The 18,003-nt window shown below is 44.2% G+C and overlaps 1 protein-coding gene across 1 annotated transcript in view; it reads right to left on the reverse strand.

Annotated features, from left to right (window-relative positions):
* KIF5C (kinesin family member 5C) overlaps positions 1-18,003 on the reverse strand; it is a 612,753-nt gene that overhangs the window by 163,519 nt on the left and 431,231 nt on the right. The window contains exon 18 of the mRNA XM_078681761.1: positions 8,312-8,388. Within this exon, the coding sequence (XP_078537887.1) occupies positions 8,312-8,388 (77 nt within the window). The remainder of the gene's footprint in view (positions 1-8,311; positions 8,389-18,003) is intronic.

Below are 18,003 nucleotides of genomic sequence, written 5' to 3' on the forward strand. Positions count from 1 at the left end.
ACCTCAACCCCCATCCCCCCTCAGTCCCTGCTGTCCTCCGTCACCTCACTCTGCGCGTCAGCCCGGTATGAGGCAGCTTCCCCTGCACGAACACAGCCGCACCCAGTACTTAACAGGTCATTAAAAGACCATTTACATGTTAATGAGGCTTTGTTCACCTCTTTAGTGCCCCTGCAGCTGCCCTCTGAATATCGCTCGAATCGCCTGGCCCGTCTCTCCGAGTCCGTGCTGTTGCAATCAGTGGTGTTTGCTGGCACTTTCAAAAATAAAAATAACACAGGTATGCTGTCTGTAAGGTCCGCGGGCCGCCAAGGAAGGCTTGCCGGGCCGCTGCCGGCCCGCGGGCCGTACTTTGAGTACCCGTGCCCTAGACACACATAGGTAGCGTTTATATATAGAACCTCAAAAGCAATAAAGCATGTTATAACAAATACTTATGTGTGATAATTGATCATAATTTAATTATGTGAAAAACGTGTGTATTGCTATAAGGGCAGTGAAAAAGATTAGGGCATTTAAATAAATATATGTTTTTTTCCCATGAAACTGATTTGAAAACCAGGGCCGGCTCTAGGGTGGTGCGATCGGTGCCCTCGCACCGGGCACGGATTTAGAGTGGGGGCGCCCTGTTTGCAAGTATATTTTCGTTTTAAAAGCATCTGCTGCCACATTCCTTCCCACCAACAATTTTTAGGCATCATTAAAAACGTCAAGATCATTCCAGTGATTAATGTTCCTGCTGGAGAGAGATCAGAGGTTTCTCTAGTGAAAGTTTTAACTCATCGTAAGGTGGTTCAGTGGGTTAATATGCCTGCTGCAAAGAATGTGTACAAAGTGCATATAATGTAAATAGGTCAGTGGGTTACTGCTGGTGTCTTAGGGATCCTTTAGTTACTTGCAATTTATAAGTTAAAATCCTAATATAGCATAGTGAGCTATTAACTGTCATCAAAGAGCTGCATACAAACTCCAAGATATATATGCCTTTTGCCATGTCTTTCATTATCCTAAATTTGCTAAAATAATTTATTTGGGTAGAAATCAATTCTTATTATTAAAGAGAACCCCAATGATGTTCTGTTTTAAATTCTGAATTTGTGCTTCTCCAGACCAACGACTCTTAAACTATACTGTCTACCAGTATAGATGACATGACACCTTGTCGTCCTCTGTCTTTTGTAAAATTTGCTCTACAATGATATACACACGTATGATAGCCTCTGTGCCAATGTGTGTGTGATTTAAAGTGCTCTGACACCCTGCACTGGTATGAGTGGCACTCTAAAACTAAATCAGTCTGAGAGAGAGTGGTTATAGAGACTTGAGGAGCACTGTTAAATAGTGGTAGTGAGGGAACCTGTGGTAGATGTGGTCATTGGGGGGCGCCAGCTAACATTGTCGCACAGGGAGCCACCAGTGCTAAAGCCGGCCCTGTGAAAAACCATTCTATCACGTTAGGTTTATGGATGCACATGCAATCAGTGTGGATTTCCTCTAATTTCTACGCCCCACAGTGAAAAATTATAATGCATTATTAAAAAGCCAAACTAATTTGAGGAGCAGCATACAGATGCTGTACTAAAAAACATCTGATTCTCCAACGTCACATATTAATGAGCCATATGCTGCAAGCATATTAATGAAAATTCTCACATTTGCAATTAAAAACTTCACATTTTAAATGGAGGATTTTTGTAATTTATATTTTAGCCGTAAAGAATTATGATGCCAAGCATTTTTATAAGGCTTTCTTTTATATATCCATGTACAGGTACTTGACAAAACCCAAACTTTGGCCTTTAGTATCGTAAAATTGTACTGAAGACTTCCATAATATTTGTAACCAGTAGGCCGAAGCTGTACAAGTTTCTTTATGCACAGAATAAGCATCTTGAGACCAGTACTGTAAGCTTCCCTTCTGCACAAGAGATACAGAATAATCAGCAGAGTAAATGCATCCTTGCATACACATGCAGCAGTAAAATACTACAGACAAGCGCGTTTCAAGCTTCTTATTTATAAAGTTTATATAGCGCGAACAAGATCCAGAGGGATATCAGAGCGCTTTACAATATGATGGAAGGATGGACAAAAATGCAATAGCCACATCAAGTAAGAAAAATAACAAAAAAAAAGTAATTGCAGATTACAGGACAATTGTACCCAGGAGAGTAACACAATCAGGAGGTGTAGGCGGGCGACAAGTGGAGGTCAACAGTATGCAGTAAAGAAGAGCTGTAACCAATGTTTGTACAATGAATAGTAGGAACAATTACAACAGGAAAGGGAAGCCTATCCCTCTTAGGGTAAGAATTTGTTCATTAGGAATCTTTTTATTCCAATTTGAACACTGTCATTGAAGAGATTCTGCATATTTCACGGGGAAGGGAATTCCATATCTTTGGGGCAGCGCTGGAAAAAGCTCTTTGACTAGTTCTCTTTTTATTAAAAATTCATGGTTTCAATAGGAAGGTAGAGGTGCTTCTTGAGGCTTTTACCCCACAGGATAGTTCAAGTTTATGAGCCAGGTACAAGGGAGTATTGAAGTGAAGGGCTTTGTGCGTCAGAACATCGTCACCTGAATTTGTGCTTCAAAGGGCAGCCATTTGAGAGATTTTAGTACTGGGGATATACGCTCGTTTCATTTGGTATCTGTAACCAGTCTCGCTGCAGCATTTAGGGAAGCACTTAGCCAGGGTGTAGTTAGGAAGGCCACAGAGGGTAGCACTGCCGTAGTCTAGCCTCGGCAAGAAGAGCGCTTGGACAACCTGCTTAAAATCATTTAGTGGAAGGAAAGGTTTGAAGTTTCTGAGTGATCCCATCAAGAGATTTGCTCCCTTACATACACAGCTGAAATGATTTTTCATTGTCAGGTGCTTGTCCAGGGTAATTCCAAGTGACTTGGCTCAGTCTACAATAAGCGAAGTGCAGTTGAAAGCAGTGAGCTGAGTGATCCATTGGTCTAGTTTGGGAATGTGGTTCGGAGGGGATATGAGAAGAAATTTCGTTTTGGAAGTATTGAGCAGGAGGTGGTTCTCAGTTAACCAGTTTTGAGTAGATGTTAGGGTGGTGTTGAGTGAGATGATGTTTTCCGGGGATGATATTTTCAGATAGAGTTGCATGTCATCTGCTTACATGGGAAAAAGAATGTTCATGGAGGCTAGTGAGTTTGACAGCGTTAGGTTTTTTAGTATAGGAGATACCCGAGCTGCGTTTAGGCACTCAGGGATTGTGCCTTGTGACATAGAAGCGTTAACGAACCTTGTCCAGGTGGGGATGAGTGCATTCTTGATTTGTTGGAAGATGGACGGGGGCAACGGGTCACTGAAGTGGTTATAGAGATTGATATTCTGCAGAATCTTGTACATTTCATTTTCACTAAATGGGGTAAAGGTGCCCCATGACGCATTGTTCTCGGTGTTCAGGATGGTCGAATTGTGCTTTTCAATTGGGTCAATGGGTGTGGCGGCACTGGAAGAAGGTAATAGAGCCTTCTTAGAGGCGAGGTCAGTGGAAATGAGTCTTGATTTCTCTGTGAAGAAAACGGCAAATTCTTCGATTGAAGGTGGGTTGTCATCAGGATCCGCGTGGTTAGGACTGATGACGGACTGCTGTTTGATCAACTCAAAAGGTTTCTTGGGGAGGTTAGCATCTTGATCTAATTGGTATCTGACATAATCACACTGTAGATTTGTTTATTGTAAGGGCTCCTGACCTCTCTAAGGAAATTTAGTTGGTCCGAGGAGGGGTTGGATCGCCAGGAACGTTCAGCTGCCCCTAAGGTTGCGGCGTTCCATGTTTAAGTTGTCGTTAAATCACGGTTTGGATATTTTTGTTGAAGCATTTTTTTGTTAGAGTGGAGCAATTTTATCCATGATGGTCGAATTGTAAGCGTCGGTGAGTGATTGCACCTCAACCAGGTCAGCTTGGGAGGAGAGGGCAGATTTAAAGTGGGCAGCTAGTTCATCAGAGTTTATTGATTTGAGTCTCTTTTCCATATATTTGATTTCAGTGGCTGAGCCTTCCTTAACAACACTTCCCTGTTAATATAAAAGAGGATGCTGTGGTGGTCGAACCAGTCACATGGAGTAATGGAATCAACAACACTTCCCTGTTAATATAAAAGAGGATGCTGTGGTGGTCGAACCAGTCACATGGAGTAATGGAATCAAGTGTGATAGTCTGCCCTTTAGAGATGACGAGGTCTAGAGTTTCTCCTTTAACGTGAGTTGGTTGGTCACAGTGCTGAGTCAGATCTTGATCATTTAAGAATGATTTAAGGCAAGATACAGGGAGTTATTGGGATTAGACCAGTGAAGGTTGAAATCACAAGGAAGATTTGGGACAACGCTGAGTCAACATTGCTAGTGATGATTTCCATTAGTCGCTTAATGAAGGGGAAGTTATCTCCCGGGGTGGGTGGTAAAAGGTGTGAAGTCTGCAAACCGGTAGGTTCTTACTTGAGATGCTGAGACAGAGGTATTCACAGGAGGAAGGCATGGAGGAATCTAAGTGAGAAATCGCGAGTGTGTTCCTGTGAATACAGGCTAGGCCACCACCCAACTTCAGAGTTCGGTCTAGCATAATTATGTGTGAGAGGTACTAGGAGGTCTAGGAAAGAAGTGGAGGCGGTATTTAGCCAAGTTTCAGTGAGATTGAAAATGTCTAGATCATTGTGTTGAATTAGGTTGAAGATATCGGAGAAGTGTTTACTGGCTGATCTGCAATTAAGTAATACACATTTAAGTAGTAGTGGATTAGGGGGAAAAGAGTCTGGGTGACGTTCACTCGGGTAAGGTTGTCAGTATTGCTGCCTCTAAGATTGAGAGGAGCTATTCTGTTTGGGTTGGAAAGGATGGGGTGTATTTGTCTCGGCGTGCTCATGTTAGATTTGGACCATGTAGGGCAAGAGTTGTGTTGGTCATAGAGATCAAAGGACGCTGGGTGGGACTCAGATCCTCTGTGGCTGGCAGAGGTGTTGGGTAGGGGAATAGATTTCGAGATGGAGGGGGTAAAAGGCTGACCCATGTGGTCACTATCCCTAGTGGATGCTTTGGGCCTATTTGCAGAGGTGTTGATCATTGGGAAAAGATCATTTGAGAGGGCTTTCAGGTCATGTAGCTCAGAAGTGAGAAGGTGCAACTGTAGATATTTGTCATCGAGGAGCGCAGCCAAATCGGAGTGTTGGGCAAGGGGTGGAGAGTGAGAGGGGGAAGTGAGGGGCGACAGAGGGCCTCTCTATATGCCTGTTGATGCCTGTGGGGAGAAACGTTGCTCAGACCCTAGTCTAGCCTGTGGCAAAGTCATAGGTATGGAGGAAGGAACACTGTCTGTTAATTGAGAAGACTGTGGGGCTTAAGGGATCCTCTCAGCTCGAGAGTCATCCTGACCATCGGTGAGGAGATTGAGCCCATAGAACAGCTCACCAGCTGAGAGGGTGATCTAGTGGGTTGACAAAAACTGATAGGAGACAAGACCGCTCTGGAATCCGCAAAAGGAGGTGAGTGGTTAGGGGAGAGTGGAGTATTCGCAACTGTTAAAGGGGGAGTACTGGTTAGATCTGGCTGAGACGTGGTGGATGGGTAATGGTCAGTGGAATTGTCGTAAACGGCTTTTCTGAGAGTAGTGAAAAAATTGGCCAGGTTAACTAGGTTGATATTAGAGGCTTGGATTAAGATGATACCAATATTGTAGAGGGTGATAGTGGTGGTGACTTTGACAGTGGACGAGGAAGACGTTGTAAGTTTAAGGCCATGTCAAGTTTTCTTAGAACCTGGTATTCGAAGCATGGAGTGGAGCAGAGTTCACCAGCAGGCCTGTTTTCTGGTATAGAAGATGAGGTCATTAACCAGAGTTCCTTTGTTGGTGCAGAAGCACAAGTACAACAACAGCAATGCAGGATCACTCACCCACACACATGCATAAAGAACTAGTACAACAAAGGCTGCAGCTGTGCAACCTTCCAATATACACATACACAAAGTAAGACAGACACAACTACACACATACACACAGATAAAGCAAAGACAATAGCAAGGTCAACTTTCAGATGCCCAGGGACAGAAATCTTATTTAGTAGTGAGGGATATAGAACCTTGGGTGCTTACCCACTTTACTTGTCTGACACATTTTCTTGTGACTAAACCTAGCCTTTTCAGATCTTATACTTGAGCGCATGAAGGGTAATGGCTAACTTTCACAATGGCCAACTGAGTAGTCCTCTACAACACATCAGAATATTATTTCATTTCAGAGATTCCTTTTAGCAATTACAACATTTACATTTTGCATTTTAGATCTACAACTCCTCCCACAAGTCAGTCAAAGCACAAAAAAGGATAAACAAAGGAATTATTTCGTACGATTGTACATAGAAGTACATTTTTATTAAATATATTGGTGTAGAAGGTGGATGGGATTTTGTTTCTAAACTATGGACAGGAGGAGTGAAGGAGAACAGTGGATCCGCCACCTTGACAGGTAGGGTGAGATACGGGACACAGGTAGGAGAAAATTGAGATAAACAATGCAGCAACATGAAGCTGAGAGATGGCACATGGATGGGGGCAAGAATGGGGTGGAGCTGAGAGAGGGGCAAAAGGAAAACAAAACTGCGAACCGATCACCAAAATGAGAAATGGAGAGGGATGAGTTGAACAGAAGGGTGGAGTGGTGTTTAATGGGGAACAAACATCCAGCAGGGGCCAAGAGGGCTTGCAAAATTTAGACTTAGCTTTCTGGTTAAGGCACTGCTCTCAAACAATCTGAATGAGGTTAGCAGGGGACATAATAAGGAGAGGTGTGTAGACAACTAAGCAACTTGATGGGGGAGAAGTGTGAAATAAAACAGACGGGGAACACACAACTTTGTAAATGGAAATTAGGATTAGAAGCAGATCTGGTTAAGGAGGAAGAAACCAGGGGGCAGAGTAGCATGCATGACAAACAAGTAGAGGGATCCAACATGGTAAGGGAGTGGTAAAAGGGGAGACAGTGACTGAACACCATGATGTTGGTGGCAGAAAAACACACAGTCGTCAAGAGGAAGGAGATACAGAAAAGGCACAGTGTGAATGGGGTTAACAGGAAAGATGTGTCAGTGTTTGCCTCCAGAGATTAGCCCTCTTTATACCCATGGATGTCATTTAGGGGTCGCTGCTGCAACCCCTGACTTCCCCCTTGCTGGGCCTGCCACAGCCTTTGTAACCCCTGGCCCCAAAGGTGGGAAAAACAGTGCCAGGAACACAGGTGGATTCTAGTCTTTACAATTGTTGGTTGTGGCTTCATTTTTGTTTTGTTTTCTGTCAATTTTCTATTACACTAATAGGGAATAATAATATAATATTCACACAAAAAAACTGAGTACAATTAGCTGGAATATGACCCCCCCCACACACAGACCCCCATGGTGATGGAGGCACTCAAGCATGCTTTTAAATGTATTTTGTGTGCGTGCTTGTGGGTGGCAGTGTGTTTATGTGAGACAGTGTGTGTTTGTGTGAATGTGGGTATATGTATAAGTGTGTGAGTGAAAGTAAAGGTCAAATGGTGTGTGATGTGACTTGTGATGTCGTTTCTGCTACCCGTGGCATTTTGGTGTAATAACGACCATGCTTCTAACACTACTGAAATCAAATGGGTGACTTGGAGAAATGCCAGAATGAGCAGCTGATGGGGGGCCTTAGAAGATGCAAATTACTGGGAGATGGGCAGGGGGGACTACAAGTACATGAGTGTCTGGTTGGAGTCACAAGAAGTAGCACAGTTGTTGGAGGGACTAAAAAGGGACTTATGTAGCAGGAACGGGAAGAAGTGATAGGGAAATAAGAAGCTGTGAAGGAAGGAAGACGCAGACAAAAATCTGGGAAATGTTCGCTTCAGAGTGCAGCAATGAACTGCCATGTAAATGTTTTATTTCAAGGAAATGAAATCAAGATCTGGAATAAAAAGGATTGATGTGATATGCCTTTGCAAACATGCACTACCACATTATGGCTTTAATCGAAGCTCTTGTTTATACAGCAAGGACATGTAATTCAATTTCCTATCACAGGCCACATTAGAAATAATGGTCACCTAGTGATGCATAATGAGACTGAAGAAAAAGTTTTAAAAAATCTCACTCAAAGCAATCAACAGATTAACACCCATAAATGGCTCCTGGGTTGTTTAAAACATTTAATTATTTACCCAGAAAGTAATTATTGCAGTAAGCAAACTCATAATGAGTATTGTTTGCATGTAATGAAAGAAAACGTACCTTTGACAACCTATTTCCTAATAATTCACAAAAATACAAGGCAACAGATACCTTCATTTCCTCAGCATCTTGGAGCCTGGTCAGATGTTCCTTCTCTTTATCCATGAATGAGACTTCATGCATCTTTTCTGTCAGAGTATAAATAAAAAAGAAAATGAGCAAGCATTCATGATATTAACTATAGACATATGTTGTTTATTAGGACACATTTCTAGTCAGCACCGACATGCACCACCCAACACAATCTTTGTACTTCTAACAGATAGGCTATCTTACTATTGTAATGCTCTCAGTAGTGTATCCTATGTAATTCCTTTAAATGTTGTTATCCATGCCGCTCACCCTTAAAGTTTTCTATCACATCCTTTATGTCTCCACTGCTAGCCCAAGTTGGCCCGAGAATGTTTCATGTTATGCCACTTTTATCCCATCATAATATGGATAAGACTACCTCAAACACTCTGGGCTGACCCAGACTCAAACATCATCAGATCAGCCTAATCTGTTCAGAATGACAAAAGCAAATCCTGCACTCTGAGCTTTGGACTGCCTTTACCTCAAAGGCCTCCCTCCACATAACAGACAGTAGCCACCAGTGTTGTCACCAGCCGCTCTGCAATCCAAGTTGCATCCCCATGGAACAAAAGCAATATTTGTTAAATCCCACAAGAGTCACGTTCAGCTTCTCCCTGTTTATCTATTGCTGGCTGCACCATGTCAAACTGAAAGCCTGGAGCATATATGTCATGCTATGCACCTTTGTATAGAGCTCTTATTTCCTATGACAGTATCCAGATGGATCACATGTGGGTAGGTGGCAGTCTCCCAAGGAGAATTTATTTAAAATGATAAGTCTTCATCTTCTTGAGGAACTGAAGTGATGAAGTGGCTCTGATGTGCTGTGGGAGGTCATTACATGCTTTGGGAGAGATGTAGGAAAAGGTTCAACCTCCTGATCTCTTTGTGTTTGCGGGGTACCTGTGCTAATGAGAATCTGCCAAAGCGGAGGTACGTGGATGGTTGGAAGATGTGTATGCGGCTATTGAGGTAGGTGGAGCCTATGTTCTGTAGTACTTTGCATGTGTGTGTGAGGAGTTTGAACTGAGTGTGTTTGTTTATGGGGAACCAGTGAAGTTACTTGAGGTGTAGATTGATGTGGGTGTGGCATGGTAGGTTGAGGATGAGTCTTGCTGCAGCATTTTAGATGGTTTGGAGCCTGTTCAGTAGCCGTTTCTTAATTCCTGCATAGAATGTGTTTCCATAGTCAAGTCTGCTGGTTATAATGACCTGTGTAACAGTTTTGCAGGTAATCTCTAGTAGTCACTTGAAGAGTTTTCGTAGCAACCTCAGGATGTGGAAAAAGGTGGTGGTCATTGCGTTTACCTGGGCCATCATGTTGAGTTTGTCAACGATGACGATTCCTTAGTTTATGGCGTGGGTGGTGGGAGTTGGTGTGGAATCAAGATCTGCATGGCCACCAGGTGGAACCTCAAGTAGAGGTCTTCGTTCGGAAAATCACAACTTTGGTATTGTCTCATTTGAGCTTGAGACAGTTGGATCTCATCCAGGTGGCTACTGTGGTCAGCAGGTGGCGAAGTTGATTTTTGTCATGGGAGTCTTGTCCTTCAGGGAGAGTATCAGTTGAGTGTCATCTGTGTAGGAAGAAAATGTTGATGCCATACGATCTGAAGATTTCAGCCACTGGGGTTATAGAGATGTTAAATTCGGGCTGAGAGATGATCCTTGGGGTACTCCACAGACAAGGTTTCTAGCTTGCAACAAGTAGGGAGGTAAGCTGACTTTTTGTGTTCTTCCCGTGAGGAAGGAGCAGATCCACTTGAAATCGGGTCCTTGAATGCCTGTCTTGTGTAGCTCTCTGATCAGGGTGAAGGAGGAGACTGTGTTGAAGGTCGCTGATAGGTTGAGCAAGATGAGAGACACTGTTTTTCCTTGGTAAAGGATCACCCTGGTCTTGTTGGTTGCTGTGATGAGGGCAGCCTCAGTGCTGTGATTGGGTCTGAAGCCTGATTGAGTGGTGTCCATGAGTTGGATATGTAAAGGTAGTGGGCGAGTTGCTTGTTTGTTTTGTTTTGTTTCTGAGCTTGTAAAGCGCACTGCTACCCGTCCATAGGTCTCCTGGCGCTGTATAACTCTGGGGAACCCGTCCTGGATTTCCCTGTGGGATGGTCCCTTGCTGGGAGTCCCCAAGGTGGAGCCAGGCATCCCCAGAATTGGTGGGGCCGTTGTGGAGATTAGGCAAGCTAATGCCCAGAGCTGCCGAGTGGAACCCCTGATTAGAGTAAGCACCGAAGCGAGAATTATCGAGTCCACTGACCAAGGTCCACGACCCTGCCGCGTCGGGAATTGAACCCTGGTCCCGGGCCGACTTCTGCTCTCAGGACTACCACCTCTAACCAGTGAGCCACACTACTCCACTTGTTGGTGGCTTTCTCCATGAACTTGAACGGGTAAGGTAATGGGGAGATAGGACAGTAGTTTGCTAGCTGAGTGGGGTCTGTTGAAGGTTTCTATAGAAGTGTATTGACAGCTGCACGTTTCTAGGCCTCTGGGAATGATGCAGTGATGATGGAGGTGTTCAGGATGCGACGGAGTACTTTACTGACCGCAGAGGCACGTATGTTGAAGATGTGGTAGGGGCAGTAGGCCCATCATGGCCCCAAAGTGGATGGCTCCCAATATGTTGGATGTCTCTCTGTGGTGACTGTTTTCCATGTAGTCAGGACACTTCCAAGGTTTTTTGTGGGTAGGCTGCAGGTAAGGCAGATGGAGCTGAGAAATTACGTTTGGTATAAATTTTGTTGCTCATGAATTCCAAATTTTGTTGCATAGGTTTTGGGAGGGTGTGTTGAAGTGGATCCTAAAGTGCGTGGGCTTCGTCCTGTGCTAAAGTTCTTCGATGCCCCCACCCGGCAACTCATGATCCAAGCGACCGTCATCTCCAGATTGGATTATGCTAGTTCTTTGTTGGCCGGTCTGAATGTAGCTGAGATAGGGCGCCTGCAGCGGATCCAGAATGCAGCAGCAAGAGCGGTGGTGGGCCTTCCAAGATTCTGCCCCACCTCTAGCACCATTCGAGCACTGCACTGGCTCCCGGTGGCGCAGCGGATTCAGTTTAAGGTACTCTGCGTCGCCCATAAGATCTTGAAGGGGTCCCCGGCAATGATCCTTACGACCCTCATGGCCAACTATATTCCGGCACGACCCTTAAGATCGTCAGATCTCGAATTGGCCGTGGTACCGCGCTTTAAGCGAAGCAGGGCCGGTGGGCGCTCATTTCGAGTGCGGGCCGCCGCTCTGTGGAACTCCTTACCCCCGGCAATTCGCGCTATGAGCGATTTGCTCTCTTTTCGTCGTGCCTTGAAAACATTTTTATTCCCTTAGTTAGTGTGTTCTGTGCTGTTTTATTTAGTTGTGTTGTGTAGCTGCCTTGTCGGGCGCCAAGACGCTCCTTAGCTGGAGCATTTGTGCGCCTAATAAAAACCACATAACATAACATAACATAACATAAAGTAATGTTCTGTTCTACGAGCAACACACAATTACACAACAAGTTAGATCCTAACACTGGAAAATGATCTCCTTTTTCCTAATCTGTGATTCACACACAAATAAACACGCTAACAACCTCCCCCACCTCAGGAGGGAGGAGAGTTCAAATGGTTTTGAAAATGGAATTTAATGAAGAACTCCAAAATGGGAGGACGTCTGCGGATCCAAAGAAAAGAAATCCTATGAAGAACTTAAAGAGGAGTATCCCTTAAAGGACACGCAGATGTTTAAATATATTCAATTGACACATGCCCTCAGTAGGCACAAAGAAGAGCTGCTGAAGTTAAAGGAGATATTACCCCTGGAAAATAGAGTACTGACAGTACCCCCTAAATTAAAGGCTATATCAAAGTTGTGTATATCAATATTGATGTACAATTCACCAGTTGAGCTAGGGCTATTGAAATGTGAATGAGACCTTGGCCCACTGAAGGACGAACACTGGGACGAGTCGAGATGGGCACCAAGAAAAGTAGTGATCATGGCAAATTTTCACCCGATATAGATTAAATTATTACACTACTTAGATCATAAAAGTGTGAGTCCACACAATTGCGTCAATACAGTCAGATACATGTCTGAGAGGATGTGGTTGAAGACAAAGTTTCTTCTTTACATAACGAAAATGCCCCAAAATGTCTAAATATTGGTGTTAAATGGGGGCCCAACGTACCGAAGCAATCGAGACACACATAGAATGGGACCCCAAAATTATGTTTCTGGGAGTAAGAGGCAAACAATCACCATCAACATATCAAAAGCTACTTTGTGACATGGGCTTGGTTGTAGCCAGATTAAACATAGCAAGCCTGTGTGGAGGGAGCAGGGTCCACAATGGTAGAGAATGGTTAAGTCATGAGGTCTGGGGCATGCCTCCTGAAAAGGACATTTACAAGAACACTGAGTGCTACAGGAAATTTCAGAAAATATGGGCATAATGGCGTAAGATACACATCTTGGAGTGAATGTATCAAGATAGCTACAGATGGAATGAAAACATGGGAAGAAAGTATGATAGAGGGTGGTTGTAGTCAATTGCGATCGAATAACAGAATAGAAATCTATGGGACTTACTGAGAATGCTCTCGAAGCAAAACACATTCTGGGCAGGTAAGATTGTATGGTTGTGATGGTACAACATCAAAGAAAATGGCTGGTCAACTGTGATTAACAGAACATTTATGCACAGTACACGTCTTAGTTGCATTTATTTTATTTATTTATTTATTTGTGGGTTTGTAACGCGCTTGAATAAACTCCAGAAGGAGTATCTCCGCGCTCCAGAGATAACAGTGGCAAAACCAAGGGGCAGTAATCCTGAACAAAGAATGATTTATGATTATATCTTGGCCTAGCTAGTTTAGGCCTGAAACCGGAAGGTTTTCAATTTTTTCCTAAAGGCAAAGTGGTCCGAGCACTGCCTTAGCAGGAGAGGAAGTTTATTCCACAATGTTGGACCCACCACTGACAGTGCTTTACCACCCTGTCTGGCCCTTCTAGTCATGGGCACCCTCAAAAGCAGCTGATTACTTGACCTAAGAGCACGTGTGGGAACATAGGGAACACATTTTTTTGCCAAATAAGAGGGTCCTAGGTCATGTAGTCCTTTATGTACTATGCAACATATCTTAAATTTCACTCTTTGGCGGACAGATAGCCAGTGAATTTTTTCTAGCAAAGGTTTAGACGGGGATCTGGGGGGAGCGTTGAGGACCAACCTGGCCGCAGTATTCTGTATCACTTGAAGTCGGTCCAGTACCTCTTCATTAGCAGATGCCAGGAGACCATTACAGTAATCGAGCCGACTGAGCACTAAGGCCTGGACCAGAGTCTTTCTAGTGGAGTCCGGTAGGAGTGGAAATACCTTACGGAGGAGTCCTATCATATGGAAGCAGGACCCCACTGTGTTATTTCCATGTTGTTTCAAGGTCAACTCCTGTTCGAGGCGAACCCCAAGGTTCTTGATTACTTGCTTTGGTTCGGGAACTGGCCCCAGATCTAATGGCCACCAATCAGGGGACCATAGAATCTTGGCCTCACCGAAAAGCATAACCTCAGTTTTACCAAAGTTACACTGAAGAAAGTTGGAAGACATCCACTGGGATACTGCTTTCATCCCTTCGGAGAAAGATCGCTTAACCTCCGAGGTCAGAGATTTAAATGGAAAAAGCAGCTGGGTGTCATCAGCATAAGACACTGGACAAAAACCAAAGGCTCTCATAATATTGGCCAGGGGGGCCACATAGATGCATGACAGTTGGACTTTGTGAATTCACTCTAGATATTCACACAAAGGGAGTGGAGGTGTGCCCTGCATACCCTGATGGCTCATCACCAAGCTCATAGGTCTTCCTGGGCAAGAGTAGTGAGAGGCGCTGACACTTGCACCTAAATAGGGCTGTGCCTGTCCCTGCACAAAGAAGTTTCCACTCCTTGTAGTATGGCCAGAGCCAGGGCAAGGAACGGTTTTGTGCAACTAGAAAGACCTTTCTTTGAATTCTCCCTACCTCAAAGGCCAAAATGAGACTTCCGACACCATATACTCGGAACACTTCTGGACTGAGGACATTCTGCCAGGAAAAAGAACTGTTGTGCTGCCAGGAGGGACTGCCGCTCTGCTGTTTGCTTTGCTGTGTTGGCCTGCTGCTCAGTCCTGGGAGGGAGCGGACTGGACTTGGCTCTCTACATCCTGCTTCCTAAAGTTTCTTGAGTTGAGCTTACCACCTGTTGGAAGTCTCACGGCCATCAAAGACTTCACCAGTAGCACCTGGGATTCGCTGTTGAGAGCCCTACTTTTCAAGTGTTGCCAAATCCAGTTCCTGGGTCCTTAGAGGTGAGCTTCAGTGCTACAAGAAGAAACTGACGTTGACCAACTTTGGAAATCGCGCTGTTCTGCAACTTTGATGTTGCACAGCTGCCTGCACAGATTCTGTCATCCCTCCTTGACAGAGCGACTTGCAATGCAGGCTCAGATGATGCAGCAGCACCCCTCATGGGCCACCACTGCTGGTGTCCTGAGCACCACACCACCGATGTCGGTGATACACCGCTCCAACACCACAGCTATGACCTAGTGGTTTTGACCTGCAATTTATCATCGGCGAGGTCCAGCACTAAGGAACAGAGGGTCATCTCGGCAACTGCCGCATCACCTCCCCTGCACCCCGCAATGTCCCCGGGTTTCAGCGACTTCACACCGCCACCAGGAACCGACTCTCACTTACTTCAGTGATGCCTCACTTCCTTCGTGCAACACACAGTCCTAGAGTGCTGATGACCTGCAAAGCAGTAAGGAACCGATGTTGTACTTGCCTCCCCAACACCTCAACTCCCCTGCGTCTTGCATCGTCTTTGCTTTTTCACACCTACAAGGTACTGTACCGAGGTCTGCTTGACTCCTGACGCTGGTCCTTGCTCCACCGAGGTCGGCTAACTTTGTGGTCACGAACAGATAGGCCCATTGGAACTATTGTTTTCTAAGAGCTATAACGTTATTGAATATTGAAAATTTCGTATTTTGACCTGTGTATGTTGGATGTTTGTCATTTTTGTCTTGTTTTACTCAGATGAATACTGGCTATTTTTCTAGTACTTTTGTGGTGTTACTGTGTGTGTATGCACACATCTTTACAGATGGCCTCTTTAGTTTAGCCTGACTGCTCTGTGCCAAGCTTCCAAGGGGGTGAGCACAGGTTATTCTTAGTGTGTAACTTACTTACCCCTGACTAGGATTGTTGTTCCTTCTTGGCCAGAGTGCATACTCTGCCAACTAGAAACTGCAATTTCTAACAATCACTATTGAACTTTGCACATTAAAAACATTACAAGATGAGTTCGAGCCCACCTTGCTGAGACAGCCGAACTCATAATATTAAACCGACTTAGACATTCTCCTTAATACTGGTCTCTTCCATCTACCCTCCATTATTATATATCCCACGGTCAGGTGGATGCACTCAATCTGTTTTCAAAACATCTTCTCTTCACTGGATCAAAGCGGATCCATCACTGAGCATTTCAATGACATTGTCTCCTCCATGTTGCTACACTATTCAACCAATACTTTCTAAGAAATTTCCATATCCAAAAATTAACAAAACCTCACTTACCTCAAAACAAGAAATGGGATCCTAACTTGAATCCCTGTAGACCCGCAATAAGGGCATTACCTTTACTTATTACCCCAGAAACCTCAGCAAACAAGACAAACCTATCAAGCTAGATAGGGCACACCATCACGTACCAACATTCCAGACAATTCTTTAAGACTGAACATAAAAGCCTAGGCAAAGCTAAAGAAAGTTACAAGAAGATATATGAAAGCCATTTATATTAAGCATCTCTCTGAAGACTTAAAGCCAAAGCAAGTGATAGTGACATTGTGCAATTTACCAAATATCTCACCAACTACTATACTATATATTAGGGCCAGCCTAAAGGACTGATGGCCCTCACACAAACACTACTAGAGACACATTTTGTTCTATGGTACACCAACCAACTTAACACTGCCAGTTGGAAAACCAGGAAACCAGGAATGACTGGGAGATAAAAATAAGCCCATTGAAACTCTACAGGCATTGAAAAAACCTAAAAAATACATTAACAAATAATCCTCAGCACCCGAGGATACTTTAAAAACAGATCAGTGACGCCTTGAATCACTTCAATGCTCTCTTCCAGAAATTATGATAACCAAACTAAAATAACTATTGAATATTCCATGCTCATCCCATAATGTAAAGAACATTGCTGGCATCGTTTCCAGGAAGGTACTATAAATACATAAGCAGCCACAGAGAAACAGAATCTGCCTCCTTTTAAAACATATCACAAAGATGCACCACAAAATGGGCATCCTTCAAAAACTAAACATCCAAAAACATAGCGCCACTAATCCTTAAAATCAATCAACTCCTGCTTACAAGAAGGAACATTCCATCTTATCTAACAACTGGGTAAATCACACCCATACTGAAAAAACTAAACTAGACCACAAGGACTTTCAAAATTAAACCTCCAATTCTTACTTCAAATCATAGCTCCTACTAATATCTTTCTTTGTTCAGATGATTCCATCCCAGTGAACCTGCTAAAATCTTGTACCAAACATAGTGGAGAAGTGTGGCTCAGGGGTTAGAGGCAGCAGACCCGGAAGCTGAGATCGGTCCTGGACCAGGGTTCAATTCCCCGCCTCGGCGGGTCTTGGGCTAAAAATTCCACGGACTCGATAATTCTCGCCCCGGTGCCTCCTCGACTCACGGGTTCACACTCTGCGACTCTGGGCAATAGCTTGCTTAATCTCCACAACGGCCCCTCGCGGCGGGATGCCTGACTTTCACCTTGTGGATACCCTGCTATCTCACAGGGGAATATCAGGACGGGTTCCCTAAGCAAGCGCCGGGAAACCCACTGCGGGTAGCTGTGCGCTATATAAGCTCAACTACATTTACATTTACAGTGCCACAAGTCCTCAAAATCCTCAGCTTCTCCCTATATGAGGGGACGCTACATATAATTTCTAACATCTGGGGAGATTACATCTCTACCAAATATCCTAAACTAGATCACATGGACTCCCACAATTGGAAATTAGGAGCCCATTTAGATGGCAGAGTGTTGTCCATCTAGGCGACTGGGTGGTGGAGGCCTCACCTGCAACACTGGGGCAGACCTCAAGCACTATCTTAAGTTGGTTGCTGCAACAACCATCTTTTTCTAATGAAAGGTGCTTTTGCAGACATTGTGGGAGAAATGTTATCAGAAATCATTGCCATAAGATGACCCTGTAGCCAATAGGATGCAGTCTCTGAATGACCACTGGCAGAGGCTCCACTGGCAAACAATTAGCTGTTCCTCAGCCTCTAAATAAGTCAGGGGAAAGCAAAATTATCAAAGCAGGAGACCCATCAGTGGTTCTGCCATCTCACCAAGATCTAAGTGACCCTTTTAGTCTCAAAATATTTGCTGTTAGAAAAATACAACTTCCTCCACACATCTCCACAAGTGAGCTAGTCAACTACATGCACTCTGTTTTCCACTTAAAATGCAGCAGGAATTATCACCATCCAAATGTTGGATGACAATCTAAAAACAATGCATTTAAGTGAGGGATATGTTCTAGTGCTGCTTGACCTGTTCACATCATTTAATATATGTGTTCACAAGACAAG

This window comes from Lissotriton helveticus, chromosome 3_1, assembly GCF_964261635.1.
Source record: "Lissotriton helveticus chromosome 3_1, aLisHel1.1, whole genome shotgun sequence".
Classification (NCBI taxonomy): domain Eukaryota; kingdom Metazoa; phylum Chordata; class Amphibia; order Caudata; family Salamandridae; genus Lissotriton; species Lissotriton helveticus.